The 20,644-nt window shown below is 38.0% G+C and overlaps 1 protein-coding gene across 4 annotated transcripts in view; it reads right to left on the bottom strand.

Moving 5' to 3' along the window:
- The window catches only part of tulp4a (TUB like protein 4a), a 28,328-nt gene extending 8,142 nt beyond the window's left edge, over window positions 1-20,186 (bottom strand). For 2 of the 4 annotated variants that reach the window (XM_058772166.1, XM_058772169.1), the window contains exons 1-10: window positions 20,061-20,186; window positions 18,642-19,331; window positions 14,265-14,393; window positions 13,675-13,836; window positions 12,196-12,376; window positions 8,811-8,918; window positions 5,127-5,287; window positions 2,933-3,157; window positions 1,273-1,507; window positions 1,047-1,191 (exon numbers count right to left, since the gene is read on the bottom strand). In XM_058772166.1, the coding sequence (XP_058628149.1) occupies window positions 1,047-1,191; window positions 1,273-1,507; window positions 2,933-3,157; window positions 5,127-5,287; window positions 8,811-8,918; window positions 12,196-12,376; window positions 13,675-13,836; window positions 14,265-14,393; window positions 18,642-18,893 (1,598 nt within the window). In that variant the 5' untranslated portion in view covers window positions 18,894-19,331; window positions 20,061-20,186. Of the gene's footprint in view, window positions 1-1,046; window positions 1,192-1,272; window positions 1,508-2,932; window positions 3,158-5,126; window positions 5,288-8,810; window positions 8,919-12,195; window positions 12,377-13,674; window positions 13,837-14,264; window positions 14,394-18,641; window positions 19,332-19,946 lie in introns of all 4 variants that reach the window. The other 2 variants (XM_058772168.1, XM_058772167.1) reach the window with 2 other exon arrangements.
- Window positions 20,187-20,644: the final 458 nt, after the last annotated feature.

Raw genomic sequence — 20,644 nt, 5'->3', positions numbered from 1 at the left:
GGACAAAAAGTGTAGTTTTTAAATCTATATTTAAACATCTTATTCTAACATTAAAGGTCTTTAGATCTGTGTTTTGGGCCATTATGCTTCAGCACAGTACTGAATCTGTCAAAGTCTGTTTTCGCTGCGTGTTTCAAAGCGAAGCGCACACTTCGTTCAGACGATCAGCTCGTGATCCGGTGTTTTCCTTCGTTCACACTGAATGAATGCAGTTAACTCGTTTATTGCACGTGTTGAGTTTAGCACGTGTTTGGGACGCAACGGCCACCAATTATACTTTATTTCAGCGGCAGATGATTACAGCAATTCACTAGATTCGAGAAGTGTTTTTGTGCATGTTTTCACTGAAGCTGGAGTTTCCTTCAAAATAAAAGCTCTACTGCCGTTTCAGTCAAAATAAATGCTTAAAGTGCTTTATATGAATTGCTGACAGCTAGCGGTTTAAATGCAGTCCAAATTTAAAATCTCTAAAAATTAGGAAAGTATTGCAAGTTCTTAATGTAGTGTAAAGCAAAAATAATATACCTATGAAATACTCATTTTTATTTATTTTAGAGTGCAATTGTTTTACAATATATGGCCATTACGGTCAATGTTATTATTATTATTATTATAATATTCTAATTAGTTTGGCTTCCTAAAACACCAGTGTGAATGTAATTTAGACTAAGACAGTACATGGGGTTGAGTCCCCTTTAAAGTTCAGGTGCAAGTCAATTCACTGACTTTTTTTCTGACTTGAAGTTTCTTAGTTAAGAACATGTGTTGCAGCTCTTAATTTTGAAATCTCAAAGTGCATTAGATAGAATAATTGAACTGTAAAATGTACAAAATGTTAACATTTAAAAAAAAAAAGTAAAATAAATAATATATCATACCAATAAATATCATACCGTGGACGTCGTATTGCGATATTATCGTATTGTGAGATTTTGATATCTTGCGGATATTTTTTCACAGTGAAATTATCAATACATAGCCACATCAACAGCAACACAATGTCTTATTCCACTAATCATGCAATTCAAATCCAAAACATGCAGTACCTGGGGAGTTTGGGAGACTTGCTCCCTCTGGAGATCTTTGGCGATTTCTTTCCAACCCAATCATCATTGAGCTCAATGTCACTAGAGTCTGAGCAATTGCAGCTGTCAATCATGGATGGGATGAAGCTGTTTCCATAGACTTCATCTGTGATGAGAAACAATTTGAGCTGATGAGGAACTAAACCAGTGTGGCATTCTGGCCAAAACATCACTCGTATAAACCCACCTGTTTTCCCATCAGTCTTTGGGTCCATGATGACAAATTCAGGGCGAAGTTTGCTAATCCTACGGCCTTTCAGAATAGGGACGAGCCCTCCCATATACTCGAGGTACAGGGTGTAGCAAGGGCCGCCGACCTCAGGGTTGTCCTCGGTGCGCTTCATGGTGCAGTGCAGACGCTCGTTACCGGACGTCGGATAACTAACGAAGTCCCGCATGTTGTTGGGATCCGGGATGGGGGGCTGAAGCGAGCAAAGGGAGCCAGACACAAAAGACAGAAGAAGAATAGGAAGGGGTATTCCTTGAAATACAGAACACACTACACAAAGAAAACAAGATCCACGTGCAAATTAGGGATGTGTGATATGGACAAAAAACTGTTTAATGCAGCTCAGAGGGACGTGGGATGTTTTAACCTGCAGTTACAAATGCATAAATAATGTTTTGATATATTAAACAAAATTAATAAGTGTTGTTTTTCCATTTAAATGCAAGAAAGAAACTTGTGTCTGGGATGTCTAACACATCATTGTACATTATACAGTAGAGTTGCTTGATCCTCCCTTGCTGTTCGAAGAAAAATGCATTGGTACCTAATGATAAACAAGGCAATTTCAGGGTTTTTTCCCACAGTAAAAAGCAGTTGGTAATTATTCACTGCGTTCACAAATGTATTATAATGTACCTTCTGCTAGAAGTCAAGTCAAGTCACCTTTATTTATATAGCGCTTTTAACAATACAGATTGTGTCAAAGCACTTAACAGTATCAAACTGGAGGATAGAGTGTCAGTAATGTATAATGATAAGATTAAACACTCAATTTTCAGTTAAAGGCATTTCATTATTGAATTCAGAGATGTCGTTGTCTAGCTCAGTTTAGTTTAGAACTAAACTAGGTACGAAGACTTTTAAATATGCTGCCCCTTCGGACTGGAATTTTCTTCAAATTAATTTAAGGTCAAATCAATTGGTGCCTTTTAGATATTTTAAAACACTTTTGTGTGGTTTGGACAAAGAATTGGCGATCTGCAAATGTTTCTAATGGCTGTATCTTTAGTGGGTTTTTTTGCATAGTATTTCATTGTATGTTATATGTATTTGTAAACTTGGGCCGCATATCTTGGCCAAAACACTCCTGCAAACGAGATTTTAATCTCAGTGAGTTTTCTTTCCTGGTTAAATAAAGGTTTAATAATAATTTTTTTTAAAAGTGTTGAATACTGATATTTGAAATTATTTAAATACTAAAAAGATCATTTTAATGTGAAATTAAAATGAGCAAGTCTCTGTTAATAAGTGAGTCATTGCGATTGAACCGAATCATTTAAACGGTTGATTCATTCAGGAACGAAACACCGTCATGTTGCTCAGAGACGCAGAACAGTGCTGTGGCTGTGTTTGGAATCATTTTTTAGGCAAAATAGAGGAAAAACAGACAAGACGGCATCTAAAACATCAGTTTCTTATTTAACTTCTTGTTTATCGAACTGTTGTATAAAATCAATATCATATTCGTAATCGTGCTGATTTTTGGAGAAAAAAAAAACGAGTTTTGCGATATACTCAATGTCACACATCGTTAAAACAACAATTACGATATTAATCGCAGACGATATATATCGCACACCCCTAGTGCAGAACTGTCAGTGAGTTGGAGGTTTTCTACCTTGATGGTGGGGGCGAAGGCAGAAGTCACGTAAGTGCCGAGGCGAGAGGGCATGCTGAGCTTGGCCACGTCCTTCTCCTCGTGCACCGAGCTGGCGATGACCTGTCGGCACAGCAGCTGAAGACTGGCCACCCGATGCTCCACGCGAAGCACGTACAGCGCCGGGCCGCTGGCGAGGAACAGACGCGAGTCCCGATGGCCCCAGCACAGCGTACTGATGGGTCTCTGAACACAGAAACACACCAGCGTCAAACCCAGAGCCAACATCAATGCGTGAGATTACGCTCCATTTATCACACCTCTGTTCATCAATGTGCTCTGGCTACCAATAGCTGCTCGAGTGAAATTCAAGGCATTGATGTTTGCCTACAAAACCAGCACTGGCTCTGCACTTCTTTACCTCAATTCAGTACTTCAGACTTAAGTGCCTCTAGAAGCTTGTGTTCTGCGAGTGAACGTCGCTTTGTTCATCCCAAAGAGACACAAAATCACTTTCACATAGACTCGTTATAGACTTGCATATCATTGCTCTTTTGTTGATTTTGATTGCTTCTATTGTCCTCAACTGTAAGTTGCTTTGAATAAAAGGTTAAATTTAAGACTTAAGACCAAACAGAAAATGTAAAAAAATAAATAAATAAAAATGGAAGGGAACACAATACATCAATATGTGTCAAGCAATGCATAGTAACACTTCAAATAATGAAAATACAACTTCCAACAGATCTCTATTAAAGGTCCCATGACATGCTGCTTTTTGGATGCTTTTATATAGGCCTAAGTGGTCCCTAGTACTGTATCTGAAGTCTCTTTCCCGAAATTCAGCCTTGGTGCAGAATTTCAGCCACTACGAGCCAGTCCCACAATGAGCTTTCCTTAGATGTGCCATTCCTGTGTCTGTAGCTTTAAATGCTAATGAGGAGGAGAGAGGCGGGGCAAGGTGGAGGGTGGGGGTGTGGCCTTAACCAGCTTGCGCTACCATGTGCTAATGTTGACAGTGGATGTATCGCAGTGGCTCAGACACGCAGTCATTCAAGCTTTTCAGTTTGACCCAGAATCTGATCCGGATGGAGAAGCACCGGATGAAGAAGCTGCAACTCAGCGGCTACAGCAGGACGTCTCCGAATGGTTAGTTTAAAATATTGTGTCTGGATACGGTACTTTAGTTGGTTTGTTTATGTATGCTGTTACAGTTATTATCATGTAGCTAATGCTAGCCATAGGCTCGGATGAAGGAACTAAAAAAATACTTTGGTGTTCATTTGTTCATCCAAACACTGAGCAACTGTCGTGCTTCATTCGTGTGCAAGCCATGATGTCTCTCGAGGAAAAAAAAATATTGCGCTCACCTCGCACGGTAGCAGCTCATTTTCTCATGAGGCAAAGCAGAGGTAACCTTTCCCCGTATGACGACATAAAGGGAAGATCCAGATCGGGCATCTGAGCTTTCATTTTCTCGAAGAGAAGCAGGAGACCCAGGGCTCGGTTTACACCTATCACCATCTCTAGCCACTGGAGGACCGTAGACAGGCTACGGGAACTCATATTAATGTTAAAAAACCTTTTCATGCCATGGGACCTTTAATTTTTAATTAATTTAACAAAAAAAGAAGTTTAGGTATTAATAGCTCTGGGAATAACTTTCACTTTACCTTCTGATCACACTGAATAAAGCGATGCCCTTCAGTATTTTTGTCCTGCTTTCCAAAAGATTCTTAAATCAAGATACATTATTTGAGAAGCAAAAATACATAAGTTGTTTTCTGAGAATTTGATCGAAATGAAGCGAGTTGATCAAAACAAAGACAAATAAACCTAATTCAAAGGGAAAACAAGTTTCATGCCACACTGACAGATGTGTGTTTTTGTTTTAAGCATAAACTCGCTTCATTTTGTTACGATTTCTCAGAAAACAAGACTTCATTTTGCATCTCAAGTAAATGTATATTGATTTAAGGATGTTTAGATGTTTGTACTGGAAAACAAGACAGAAATACTGAGGAAGACACTCAGTTTTGCAGTGCATGCAGCATTTCATGCCATGACTTAATTCACGTTTGCACAGTCTTAAAAACTGCATAATGCAGAATTCCTGAGCATTTTGTAGTTAAAGTTTCTTACAAAAAGAGTAACGAAAGCAAAAATACTGCTCTGGCATTATTGCACATATGTCCGTTTATGCCCAAAGACTCACCTGAGCAGGTGTTTCCAGTGAGTAAATGTGTTCACCGCAAACATTGTAAAACTTAACAATGGCGTTTCGTGTGGCTTGGGTGGGGTCAGAGGTCATCACGAGTCTCTCCATCCCAGCAACAGCCAGCAGGTCACCCTGAGAGCACCACTGCACCACCACATCTGATTTATACACATGCAAACAAGTAGAAAAATTAACTTAATACATCATTCCACCATATGTAAAAAAAAAAGTTAGAGTTTAGTAGTGATACTCATTCACATATTCATACATGGCATCAGTGCACTGATTCAGCTAATATTGATTTGTTTAGATTGTTGGTGGGGGAAATCCAATACAGACTCATTATAGGAAATCCTTTTGCATTGCAATAGATCCCATTCTGTTCTCTGCGGTCTGTTTGTGGCAGCAACATAATGAGATTTAAATGAGAGCACGAGTTAAATAAGTGTGGGGGTTTTTTTGCATTCAGCCGTTATATCACAGGTTTTGAAACCAATCATTGGTATATATATACAGTCAGGTCCATAAATATTGGGACATCGACACAATTCTAACATTTTTGGCTCCATACACCACCACAATGGATTTCAAATGAAACGAACAAGATGTGCTTTAACTGCAGACTGTCAGCTTTAATTTGAGGGTATTTGAGGGTAACCGTTGTAATTCCTACACCGTTCACCTGATTTGGATGTAAATACCCTCAAATTAAAGCTGACAGTCTGCAGTTAAAGCACATCTTGTTCGTTCATTAATCCGACAATGAGCAGATAAAAAAAAAAAAAAAATCACAAGTAGCATACAAAAGGTCATTTGTAAATGCAAGATTTATGTGAATTTGACGCAAATTGTTATTTTAAATATTTTGGAACCAAGCAAAAATTTAAATTTGCATTTACTTTGAGGGATCAACTGATATAAGTGAGTGACCGATTGATGGACAATAAAATGTCCATTGGTCATTTACATTTATTTTTTTTAGGTCTTAAAATCACAATTTTAAAAGCCTATCTAGTCATATATTTGATAAAAGTTTAGAACCAAGCAAAATTTAAGCAAAAATAAAAATTGATAGCCTATATTCACAAGAGATCAACCAATAAGACCGAATAATTGATGGCTGATAAAATATCCACTACATTTACTTTTTCAGGCCTTAAAAGTCACAATTTTAGGAGTAAAAAATTTTTTCCTGGTGTTTTTATTGCAACTTTTATCTATTTTCATTTCAATAGACCACATTCTGTTTTTGTGGCAGTAAGCAGGAGAATTATCACTCAACAAGCACCAAATGCAGTGATTTAATGACTGCGATGATTGTACATTGTATATTTAAAGGGGTCATCGGATGCCCATTTTCCACAAGTTGATATGATTCTTTAGGGTCTTCATGAAAAGTCTATAACATACTTTGGTTTAAAATTACTCAATGGTAGTGTAAAACAACACCCTTTTCACCCTGTCAAAATCAGCTCTATTCACAGCGAGCCGTTTCGGTGCATGTCCCTTTAAATGCTAATGAGCTCTGCTGACCCCGCCCCTCTCTTCCGTAGAGTGATGAGCCGTTCTCTTGAGACTGTTAACTTTAGCCAAGGTGTCAATCAACAATCGTGGGCGGGGCCTGGGTCCAGGGCCGCATTAAAACCTCACTGGGCCCCGGGCTATGACTTACTGCAGGGCCCCCCATCACAATAATTATTTATATATATATATATATATATATATATATAGCTTTAAATAGGATTTTTATCCTATCAACATTTTTGATGCACTGAAATTTCATAATTCTTGTTACTAATTACAATATCACAAAAAAATAATACTAGCCTAAGTAAAACCAAGCTTACTTAAGACAAGTAAACAGTCAAGAATGACAAGAGAACAAAGATACATAAATCGACCTACTTGAAAAACTTAAAACACTGAATAATAAACATTATATTGTATAAAGTAAATGTACAAATAGACTGAATAGTCTTCACTGTATAAATTCAATATAGATTCATTCTTATTTTACAAAAGTGATTCAGTCAAGGACATGGAGTGATTTTCTTTCTGATGTTTGATTCACATTATTGACACAAATGGCAACAGCATATATCAGGCTCCTTTTGAGGAATAGTTCACCCAAAAATGAAAATTCTGTTGTTTTTCTTAACCTCTATGAGTTTCCTTCTGCTGTTGAACGCAAAGGAATATATTGGGAACAATGCTGGAAACCAAACAGCTGCTGCATGACTTTCATAGTATGAAAAAAAAAAAAAAAGAAAGAAAGAAAAATACACTATTGGAGTCAATGGGGCCCAGAAACCTTCTTGTTATGAACATTCTTCAAATTATTTTCTTTTATGTTGAGGTGAACAAAGAAATTCATACAGGTTCAGAATAAATCGAGGCTGAGTAAATGATGACAGTATTTTAATTTTTGGGTGATCTATCCCTTTAAAATCACATCATACAACGCCAGGAACTCACATAGCCTACACTTCACACGCAAGCTTTATCTTTAACTATAATGTTCATGTAAGACACAAATGACTGTTTACGAGGATACTCGCATTTTGACACATAGGCCTAACCATATTTGAACGTTTAAGCTCAAGGCGCGAAAAAGAACTTAAGTTTAGGAAGGTGCTTAACGCGCCGCGCGTTTTTAGGCTGTAACGCGTGCATTTGCCAAAATAAATTCTGCCCCGCTTCTTAATGTCCCTGAACAGTTACATTTGTTTTTAAACCACAATGTTTAAAATGAGTTTAAATGATAAGCTAACCATGACACGCTAAACGATTGACATATTTCTACCGGATTATTTCTCAACCCAGAAGCGAATATAGGCCTATAGAGGTTGCTCAAATACAACAAGCAATATACATCCATCAAGTTAATAATCAAACTATCCTAAAATCTGTGGTGACGATGACGCTATGTTTTTATCTACTCCATGAGTCCGGTCCACTAGCTGGGAATTTTACTGACTAACTCGTGTTTTTCCCTCTCTCCTTATTTTTTTTTTTTTTAGAATAGCCCCTCTCTCACATTTTATTTATTTATTTATTTTTTTTCTGAATGGTAGACATTTTTACTTTTCGAAGATTGTTCTTTGCATGGCCATTTCTAGATTACAGCAGAACGAAGCGAAGAGAGGTGAGTGCGGACGCAGCGGTCACCTGATAGATAGGCTACACAGGTCGTTCAAAAGCAATACATAAAATAAATGCATTTGATTGGTAAAACAAATGCAAACATGACATTTCAATCTCTAATGGTACTGCACTGAAATTTATGGAAAAGCTCCACTAAATAATAGCGCTAATAAGTGGGAGGCGTGGTGGGGCTTCGGCGATCGGTGCTACCAATGACCAGTCAATCTACTCCACAGCCAATCACGGGCCCCCTCCTTGCCTAGCCCAATGGTTAATGCGGCCCTGCCTGGGTCTGTGTGATGTCACACAGCCAAGAATCTGAGATCGGCTTGATCTGAGAAAGACGTTATCATTTATCAGGATTTATAAAAAAAAAAAAAAGCACTGGGTGGATCTTTATCATTATAGGGTGGTTGCGTATACACACTGCCAACACACAATTCAGTTCAAACAACATGTAAAAGTGAATTTTGCATCCGATGACCCCTTTAAATAAGCTTGTAAGAATACAGAAATAGAAACAATGCGAGGAAGAACCTTTGAGGCCGGTGCGTATTAACATGGGCGAGAGGTCATCGTAGTTGCTCATCAAACTGACGTCTCCAGACGTGAAGCAGACGGTCAACAGCGGCTTCAGACGGTGCACTGAAAAAGAAAAAGTGTTCATGTTCGGTTTCTTTTCATAATGTGTTGATTTGTGTGTTTTCTGTTTGTGAAAACAGTAACAAGTTATTGTGCATAAACACCATCCGAACACAGCTGTTCCCAAACAGCAGGCTCCGAAAATAAGATAACATGATCATTTTTTCATCTGCGCGCTCTGAAGCTCGTAATTTATAGTATACAAAAATTATTATACAGTGCCTTCTCCTACTGCAGCAAATTTATTTTTTCTTCGTGATATTTAGCGCAAGTTAATCAGGAAGTGATGATTTTGTTCTCTTCAACTCGGTGCTTTATTCGCAAATGTTTTATGCGATATTCTATTTTTGCGCATAAGTTTAATTCGTAACTTTGGATGGAAACATAGCTATTGATTGTTTGTTTAATGTGCTTGTAAGACGGGCAGGTCATGAGAACAGGCTACAAGATGCTAAATCATGACTGCACTTTAGCAATCCCAACATAAAAACACAATCTATGCATTCTGAAGAGAGCCATAAAAGCACAGGAAATTATAGATGCATACTGCGGTAGTAAAAAAACTAAACAAATTGATAATATATGATTTAGGTACACAACATTGCACGACCAAAATGTTTCAACACAGTTGCAATGTGATTTTACACAATAGTAGTTCAATAAACAAGAAGTTCAAATTAAGTGTTGTACATTTTAGACGCAATATTGACTGTTTTTGCTCAGTTTCTCTGATGAAAATAGTTCCGATCAAAGCCACAGCAGAACTGTTTTGTGTCTCCGAGCAACACAGCGGTGTTTCGTTACTGAATGAATCCACGTTTTTGGACGAATCGAGTGAGTCAATGATTCAGTGAGCCATTCATAAAGACAGTAGTCACTTGACTCGTTTCTGAATGAATCGGTCGTTTGAACGAATCTGTTGACTAAATGACTCACTCATTCAAACGCTCATTTGCCACCACCTACTGGTTTGGTTTCATATTTAAAACTATCATTGCCTTTTTCCCAACATTTCTTATTTGTATGTTTAAAAAATATTGAAAAAATTAATCTTATAAAATTCTTTATGCATTTGAAATTTTGCGGTGTAAATGCATTTCTGGCAGCTCAGCTTCTTCAAACAGTGTGTGTAAATACATCTAAAGCCACTTCAGATGCAGCTTGTGTGTTTGCTGCAGTGGAAAGATGGAGTTTGTTGATACTGGTTTCATTTGAATGGTAACAGCTCTACAGTTTCTTATTATTCTAACTGAAACAATGTAAGAATTTGATGTGAAAGATGACATTTAATAAGGTTAGTGAAAAAATAAAAAAAGACGACAATTTTAGTGGAAAGAAACATTATTTCTACGTCTTTTCTAGATTTTTGTTTGCATATGCTGTCAATTATAGTCTTTGGAAAGAAAATCGGAATCGGGAAGTCACACTTACAAAATAAAATAAATAAATAAATAAATAAAACAAATACATAAATACCAGGGGCGTAGCCACGGGTGTGCCGGTGCCACCCACCGTGGCAGCTGGCACACCTAAAAACAGATGCAGAATTATTATTTTTTGAATTGTAATAAACATGGGCGGCGCTAAGGAGGGGCGAGCAGAGGCTTCAGCGCCCCCAAGAAAGACCAAAGCACTGCCATAGCACCCATAAGAAATGAAATAAAATAAAAACATTTGACTTATTATGCATTCATAACTCGTGCATTGCAATATAACGTGACGTGATTAGCAGGCGCACTTTTCGAATTGTCAGCATTTGATTTTAAAAATGGATCGGTTCCTTGTGCCAAGTAGGCCTGTCCCCGACTAAAGATTTCACTAGTCACACGTAAATTGATTAATATAATAACCTAGGCTACTAACTAAATCCCGGGGGGGACAGGACCCCCCCATCTGAGAATTGTCCCCCCTAAAAATATCATTACAAGCGACTCGGTGTATTAAAAATAATATAATGGACATGTACTTAAAATAATTGCATGAGTAGTAAAACAAAATAAACGCAAAAAAACATTTTTAAGTTCAGAAATGTTTTGATTCCCCCCTCCCTTGCCTCACAGTGGTTTGATCCACTGGCTGCTTTCCTCTTTTACCGACACACACACACACACACACACACACACACACACACACACACACACACACAAGTCCGGTGGGAGAGAGCAAGTACCTCAGTAACAGTTAGTTATGTGTAAGTAACTTAGGCTGTCAAGGCTATTTTATTCTCTTTAAACATCAGGTGAAATTATTCTCTCTCTTTAATACAGATGATGCTGGATCATTAATAAATTAGTCATGACAAAAAAATGATGATATCCGATGTTTTTTCTATGAGCGATTATAAGGCTAACAAGCGTAATACCGTAGCTTGTCACCCACTACAGCTAACACGGCGATAAGCCTGTGTGTGAACCGATATTAGGCTGATGTTGTAGACCTACCGAGGTGTTGGGTTTTGCTCAACATGATGTTAAGTGGCAGATCAGTGGGCTTAATGCGGTTGAATATCTAAAGAGACGTACCATTTCAGACGAAACCTAAAATACTATGGATGACGCAAAATAATAATTATAATATGACCACGTGGTGAACCATATGAACTGAACTCATATTTAAACACGGTCCGTGCCATGTACACATGCTGTGTACGCATAGCTCTCCTTACAAGTACAATTTTGGCTGTATCATGTGTGTCCCCTTCAAACATTGCTCTTTAGAAATTTTGTGTTTATTGTCCCCCCCTATTGTTAGATGAAATTTACGCCCCTGTAACCGTCCTTTAATATATAGGCGTATAGCCTATTCCGCGCTCAAGCACACGTATAAAACTTGCAATGGCAAAAGTAGGCTAATGATTATGACTATGTTGGGGGAAAAGGAAAAGAAAACATTTTAATTATTTGTTAATAAACTAGTGATTTCTTCTCAGTCAGTGTCGGCTGAAAAGATAAAGTTGCCGAATGCGACGCTGCATCTCCAAATGAACTTTAATAAAGAAATGCACCTTTTCATTCTGATGTTATATATTTTTACAGGCTATATCAGCCCAGTCTGCTCTGTTCTGTAACGTTAGTAATACACAGTCTTGGTGGGGTTTTTTTTTTGCACATTAATCTAATGTGGCACACCCAGTTTTTCCGATGCACACCCAGAGTCTCTTTTCTGGCTACGCTCCTGATAAATACATTTTAAAAAAATAAAATAAAAAATTATATATATATATAAAAAATCAGAAATTGCAATCGGTGCAACAGATTGTCTGTGAGACTGCAGATGTTACCCTGCAGAGGCGTGTAATCGTCCGAGTCCGTGTCGCTCTCGCTGCTGTCCTCCACCAGGAAGTTGGGATAATTCCAGGCCATGCTGGCGATGCCCTCCGCCTCGTGCAGCAAGATATGAGCCAGCATCCGGCCGTGACAGTCCATGACGATCACCTGCCCATCCGCCGTGCCAAACAACACCTGAGCAACAAAACAGTCTGCTTAAGACCTGTGCAGATAAAACTACTACAGAACAAACCCAAACAACCTGAAAACCAATCATGCATCTCATGTTCTTGTTTAAACAGGCTGCGGTTTATAACCCTGAAGACACGTTTGATTCAAACAGGAGTATATTGGTTTAAATGGTACATATGTTTTTGAAAATGTACTAATATATCAATATATACAATTTGATTGATATTGGATTTCGCTGATACTATAATAATGTGTTTAAATAAAGATAGTTAACAGATTATTGTGCAAAACAATTGTGTGTCCCTGCAGCACAGAAGCAGTCATAAGCAGCACAGCTATATTTGTAGCAATACATTGTATGGGTCAAAATTATACATTTCTCTTTTATGCCAAAAATCATTAGGATATTAAGTAAAGATCATGTTCCACGAAGATATTTAGTAAATTTCCTACCGTAAATATATCAAAACTTAATTTTTGATTAGTAATATGTATTGCTAAGAACTTCATTTGAACAACTTTAAAGGTGATTTTCTCAATATTTAGATTTTTTTGCACCCTCAGATTCCAGATTTTCAAATAGTTGCATCTCAGCCAAATATTGTCCAACAAACCATACATCAATGGAGAGATTATTTATTCAGCTATTTCAGAGTATTGACCCTTATGACTGTTTTTGTGGTCCAGGGTCAAATATATTGCGAGTTATATAATGCCCTTCCTTCTTTCCTGTGAGTTTACGTTAACACGAATGCCAGACAGAGTTTATGGTGTAACAAAAATACCAATAATATCCAGAAATAAAGATTGTATGCATAATGCAGAGCTTTTAATTATAAATAAGCCTATTTTCTATATTTATTATTATTTTTCTGTAAAGCACTTACCACAATTACCACTGTGTATGAAACGTGCTATAAATAAACATCAAAAAAAGAATAAATAAACGTACTTGCTGTCTATTAAAATAATACAAATTAATTTAAGTTTTTTAAAAATAATTTTATTATTTTGTAAATTTTTCAAAATAATTTACTAAATTAGTTTTTAGATTTAAGATAGTTAAGACTAAAATATGACATTTTATTTATATTAATTTAAGTTTTTAAAATAATTTAAAAACAATTCTCAAAATAATAATAATTACTTTTTAGATTTATGATAGTCAAGACTAAAATATGACATTATTTAATTTTATTTATATTAATTTATAATTTTTTATTTATATCTGATTAACTGAATTTAATCAAGACATTTTAAAGACCCAACCATTAAATTCACAAAGCAAAGCGTGTGGTCACCTGCTGGTCGTCGGGGGTCCAGATCCCACAGGTGATCTGACTCTCCAGGTTGATCTCAGAGGACCAGTGGCGCTGGCCGCTCACCGAGCCCACCAGCACGAAGCCGTCGCGGTACGAGATCAGCGCCTGCATGCCGTCGTGAGACCAGGTGAAGTCGCTCACCTGCGCAGGTACAGCACGTTAAACACCGCGCCTCGTGTGAGGAAAACATTCCAGGATTTTTCTCCATATAGTGGACTTCGTTAGCCGCCATTGATCTAAACGCCCAAAATACAGTTTCAATGCAGCTTCAAAGAGCTCTACACAATCCCTGCCGAGGAATAAGACTCTTATATAGCCAAACCAAACTAGACAAGACTCTTATTCCTCGGCTGGGGTCGTGTAGAGCTCTTTCAAGCTGCATGGAAACTGTATTTCGGGCGTTTAGATCGTTAGCCGCCATTGAAGTCCACTATATGGAGAAAAATCCTGGAATGTTTTCCTCAAAAAACGACTGAAGAAAGAAAGATGACACGGGGCTGAGTAAATGATCAGGGAATGTTTATTCTGGAAGTGCACTTCTCCTTTAGCGGAGCTTTAGGACGTCTCACCTGAGCTCCTCGGTCATTGACCAGCTCGACTGACCAGCGGCCCTCATACTGGATCCAGACAAAGATCCCGCCGTCGGTGTCACAGGTCGCCAGCTTCTGGAAGGGCTCGTTCCATCTCACCAACACCACCTGCAGAGCAGGACAGAAAACACTCCCGAAGCTGAAGAACTGACTGGCACGGTTCATATTACGATGCTAAAAAGAACATTATTTCATGTTTTTGGTGTAATGCGGTTTAAAGTTCAAAAAACACATTATTTTCTACATACTGTACATTATTGTTGCTCCTCTCTGCCCCGCCTTTCTGAAACGCGCCGATTTTGTTCTGAAAAGCACGCTGTGCTCTGATTGGCCAGCTATCCAGTGCACTGTGATTGGCCGAATACCTCAAGCGTGTAACGGAAATGTGTTTCCAAATACGGTAAGGGACATAACATCATCTCCACGACAACAATACTACAGCGAGAATAAAAGTTACGCCCTCTTTCTTTGCGTAAACATTTCTGCAAATCTTCCCACACAGAGACGTAGATATGTGGGGCGTGTTTAAATGAGGCGTTTTAGGAAGGCGTGGACGAGTCTTAAATTTGAGTCTTTGTGACTTTTATCTATAAACAAACAGCTTGTAACACTCCAAAGACAACGGAAAACTACATCATGAGACTCCCTTAAAACTAAACTGTGCAGTCGTACATTACGCTACGAATTACACAGCTACTTACCACAAAACAAGCAAACGGCCTGGAAATACTGATACGAGTAACTATGAAACTATGCTCTCATAAACACGAGATGATACCATATCTATTAACACTCAGTTATGATTCGCTCTGAGCCTAATTTGCAGGGTTCTCAGGAGCGTTTGACCAACAAATTCACAAGACTTAATATATTTAAATGATTTGTTAGTAAACAAAAGGTCATTTTATACATGCAATTCTATGCAAATTTGAAGCAAATCAAGCCTTTTATTTTAAATATTTTAATTATTAATATTTTAATTTAATTACAAAATTAACATTTGGGAGATTTTTTGTAATTAATTTTTTCTTGCCTTTTTAATATGATTTTTAAGTGCAAATTTGAAGCAAATCGAGCCATTTATTTGATATATTTCAGAACCAAGCAAAACATAAAAAAAAAAAGAGTGATTGATGTCAAAAAAAAAAAAAAAAGTCATTTAATTTAATTATTAAAGCCTTAAAACCACAATTTTAAAATTAAAATGTATTTTTTTTCTCTAAACAAATTTTTCCCCTGACATTTTTAATGCAATTCTGCAGCAAATCTAGCTAATATTATAGAATCAAGCAAATATAAATATTTATATATTCACAAAATATGAGTCACTGATGGTCAATAAAATAGCCACTACATTGACTTTTTCAGGCCTTGAAATCACAATTAAAATAATTAAAATGTTTAAATCAAAATGTATTTTTAGCTAGCCTTTTTAGATATTTCTGCATATTCGAAGCAAATTTATTTGAGATATTTTAGAACCAAGCAAAACTTAATAAAAACGTATATTTAAATAAAGAGTTCATGAGGAAGGAAAACACATGATGAATAATTAAAGCGCAAGTACACTTGTAAGCCGTTTCCTTCACAGACACACACTGATCCGCGTGCAGACGCAGGTAAACACACACGACTCTATACTGAGACGTCACAACAAGATCAGACTGAAGATCTGACCAAATGCAGGATTACAGCAGAAAGCCAAAGCCACAGAAAGAGCCCATAATCAGCCGCTTTATTAACTCTCCACTCATCCTCCGACGTGCTGGACACGTGCCTGGACTCACAACAGAAGGCAAAGACATGCTTTCATGCCTTAAACATTTTGTTTTCTGATAAAACGTGTGCTTGTGAAGGCAAACTCAGCTGCTCTCTATAGAAATCAGCAGTGTACAGTGATTTAGCATTGGACATCATCGCATGGCGAGTCGATACAGAAGCCGAAGCTGTATTTAATGCCATATCTCACATGCATGCAGACGTGTTTTCAGATTCTCTCGTAACCCATGATCCGCTTACATGAGGTGACTTCACTCGAGGACAGATCGACAAACCAAAGCTGTGTCCACAACATCTTTAAGTGTTTAATCAGAAATGTTAATTATGGTCACCGTTTCCCAGTGGAACACAAAAAGAAACAGTTTTATGGACTAGTTTTATGACACTTTTCTCACCGTCTGCTCTGAAGAACAGCAGCAGGAATTTTTAAGAAGTAATTAAAATGGATTTTTCCCTGGCCTTTTTAAATGCAATTTTGAAACAAATCTAGCCATTTATTTATTTTAAATGAAGAAAAACTTACATATTTTCCCTGGCCTTTTTAATATATTTTTTAAAGCAGTTTTTATGAAGGTACATTTTAAATACATTTTTAAATACCTAAAAGACCAAGTAAAGAAAATGTGCAAAAAAAATTAACTTAATTCAAAGGTAAACAACTTTTCATACCCCACTGACAGATATTTGCTCTTATTTTAAGCATAAACTGGTTTAATTTTGTTCAGTTTCACTTCATCTCTTTATTCAGGGTCTCAAGTATGTTTAGAGATTTAAATCAGAAAACAAGACAAAAATACTGAGGAAGATACTCTTTTATTTGCAGCTCATGCAACATTTCATGCAGTGACTAAGACTTTCTGCTCTGATTTAAGATCAGTTTAAGACCTTCTTCACCCGCAGAAAACCTACAGAAATAAGGAACGTCATACAGGTTTGGGACAGCATGAAACTCCTCAAATAAAAAGCTGCTTTAATTTACCCCATATTTCTAAAATGTTCATGGAAAACTGCTAAAGTGTGCTCTAAATGAGCTGCAGACTAAACTAGACTAGGTAACGTTTCTTTTCTCCCAAACTACTATTTTTAGCGCCGTGTGGCCTCACTTTACTGATAATATATGAAAGAGAGTGTGTGTGTGTGTGTGTGTGTGTGTGTGTGTGTGTGTGTGTGTGAGAGCAGAAGCAGCCGTCTGAATGGTTTTATATCAGAGGCTGATGACGAGACGCTTTAAAGATGCAACAAGGTTAAGAATCCCAGCGGAGCACAGATTACAGTCGTGTATTTTTATCCCGTCTATTTTCTGCTCTCTTCACGTGTGATGGACACTCGCTGGCGAAAACGCTCGAGAGACGCAAACAAATGACACTGTAGTGCCTTATTACTCGTTTCTGAAGCATTAGATAAATCCCATCGGGAACAATGAGATCCTCCAGAAGATGACGTATTAGACAGAAGTGAGCAGGGCAGGAAGAGAAGGCCGTTTACCTTCTCAGCTCCATCAGCAGAAGTTAGCGAAGGATAAATGACCAGCCCGTTTCTCTTTGTTAGTGTGGAGACCCATCAGACGAGATGTCCTGCGCTCTCATAACCTGACAGATCTCATTAACGTGATTTCACACGCCGCTGCACGTCTGTCTGAAACTCGTTTCTTAAACAGAACATGCCTTTAATGAGATGTAAATGACTTCAGTGTGATTTTTCCATGACTTTACCAATTCATATCTTTATGTGACTTTACTCATCACATTTTAAAAATGAAAATCTGAAGCAAATCCAGCTGTTTATTTGAGATATTTAAGAACCAAGCAAAACGTAAGGCAAAACACTAATGTACACGAAGAAAAATAAAAATATTCACACAAGATCAAACGATAGGAGTGTGAGATTTGTGCATGAGAAAATGACCACCGGCCATTACAATTTTAAAAGCAGAAAAAAATAAATAAATTATATTTTAGAATTCATTTTAAATTGAAGATGCATCTTTCCCTGGCCTTTTTTGATGGAATTTTTATGCAAATTATTAAAATAAGTAAAAATTCAATTCAACTTTATAAATAAAGATGATTATTCAGAAGAAATGAAAGTGAGAAAGTGATTGACTTTGTCAGCCCTCGAAATCACAATTTTAAAATGTATTTTTCCTTTTTTAATGCAAATTTTCAATGAAATTTTTAAAAATGCAATTCAGATGTTTACGAACCAAGCAAAAGTAAATTTTAAAAATAAGAGGTATTTTTCCCTGGCCATTACTAATGCAAATTTGAAGCAAAAATAAAACGTATACACACATATATATATTATATATATATATATTGACGTATACATATATATATTATATATATATATATTCACAAGAGAGTGAGTGATTTATGATCAATAAAATGCCCACTTTTTCAGGCCTTGAAATTACAACTTTAAAATAAAAATGTATAATTCCCTGCCCATTTTAAAGTTTTGAAGTAAATCCAGTCATATACATATTTTACAACCAAGCACAACATATATAATATATAAAATATTATACACACAATGTTAGAATCAGCGTTTACTGGCATTTCTTTGGCACTTCCTCACCTCACTGTTGTGTCCCCTCAGGTTGAAGTTGATGCGCTGCGGGGTGGGCCGGTCTCTCCTGCAGTGGCTGGAGGTGAAGGTGACTCCCACGACCCCCCGGCCGTTCCCCGTGGCCAGCCAGCCCTCCTCATAGCAGCGCCTCCTGCACACGGGCTTCTCCTTCTCACTGCGGGGGACGCGGCCCTTCCAGGACAGGCACAGGATGTTGGAGTCGCTGCACAGTACGGGCCCAAGCTCCACTGCCGCAAACATGCCTGCTTCTACGAGCGGATTCACGCAAATCCACAGAGTCACCCGGCTCACCGGCGGGTCCTTGGGGTCCAGGTGAGAGCGGCCGCTGCGTCACAAACACTTCCGGCCCAAAAGTACTGCATAAACTAGCAACAAGGCACATAAATTAAATCGCGCGCCTTTCCCGGGAAATCTCGAGGACGGAGTGTGTAAGAATTCACCGAATATCCGAGTCACAGAAAACTTTCTCCTCCGCGACGTAGCCCCCTCATGACGTCATGGCGACCGGCACGCGCCCGCTCCTAGGGGGTGACGTCATCGACGGACGGAACTCTCCTCTGGGCGCGCTCATGGCAGCGGCGGCACGCACGGGATTCTCCTGCGCGTCAGCTGCTCCTGCGCTCCGCCCGTGACGTCATCGCTTCAGAGGAGCCGCCGGCCAATCAGCGTCGGGGATTCCTTTAAGAGGACAACGGCAGAATATAAACACAATTAATGATTCTGAACGTGTCTGCGAGCGTCAGAACATACAAATGCTGTCGAATCGCGTTAAAACGATCAAAAACACAGCTATAAACGCACACGTTCGTTCCTGAGGTAACGTTACCAGAAACAGTATTACTTCAGAACAAACGGCGCTTTAATTTGCCGCTTCGCCTCAGTGTTTCCCGAGGTAACCTTACGTGCTGAAATTACACAAAACGAACAATAAAAACGCCAGAGTTCACCATAATGTCTAATAACGTGTAATTATAGCAAAAACAACAAAGCGATCCGTCACCTAATGCGTTAGTTTACGCGCTGGATATCCATAATGCATCATTCTATACGTTTTTATGACAGATCCAACAGCGTTTTGAGAAACAAATATGGACAATTCAGTACAAATATAGAATTCCCGAGAATCTGAAAGTCGAATGTGGTTATTAGATTAACAGACACTGTAATGCTAGATAAGATCTTCACATCTAAGTTATCCAATCATCGGTCTAATAAAGCGTAGTATTGTTGAGAAAAGCGTCTCAGCTTCGTTTGTGAATGTGAGGCTTTTGTTAGCTCCGCAGCTACACTCACTTCCCGCGCTCCGCGCTGCTTTCCCGCCTTAAATCGCCAGAACAGGACGTGCTAGAGGCACGGAACCGGTCCACGGTGATACCGAACCCCGAGCGAGCCGGTGCTGCTCTTTACCTGCGTGTGGTGTGTGTCAGATGAGTGTGTTTTTAGCGCTGCTGTCTCTGCTTCTGATGCTGTCTGGGCCGCTGCGCTGGGTCACGTGACCACACATATGATCGCCCCCCCCCCAGCCTCCCGCCGGCGAACGTGTTCAGGGCACGATCTCACACTAATACAACAGAATACATTAATTAATTAAACCATTAAAATGAAAGGAATAAAATAAATATTCGTGGAAAAAGCTACAAGTAATAAGGAACCGTTAAGTGATTTATTTGTTTAGTTTATTACGTCTCAGTATGCATTATACTTTAAAACTGTACAATTAAAATAAAATAATGTGTGCATTTATACGTCTTCACCTAACAGTCACCAATATAAAACAGAACGCACACGTAAGAGGAAGAAAATAAATAAATACATATATATAGAGAGAGAGAGAGAAAATTATGCTCTGGCAAGTCATAACTATGAAAGGAAAAGTCGAAGTTATGGCACACTAAATCGGAATTATGACAAAATCATAAATATGACAAAAGTCGGAAATATGACTGCAAAAGTCTAAACAATGACATAATCGAAATGATTACATAAAAAGT

This window comes from Onychostoma macrolepis, chromosome 04 (genome assembly GCF_012432095.1).
Source record: "Onychostoma macrolepis isolate SWU-2019 chromosome 04, ASM1243209v1, whole genome shotgun sequence".
Classification (NCBI taxonomy): Eukaryota; Metazoa; Chordata; class Actinopteri; order Cypriniformes; family Cyprinidae; genus Onychostoma; species Onychostoma macrolepis.
Note: the sequence above shows the minus strand (reverse complement) of the source record. Positions and strands in the feature narration are given on the sequence as shown.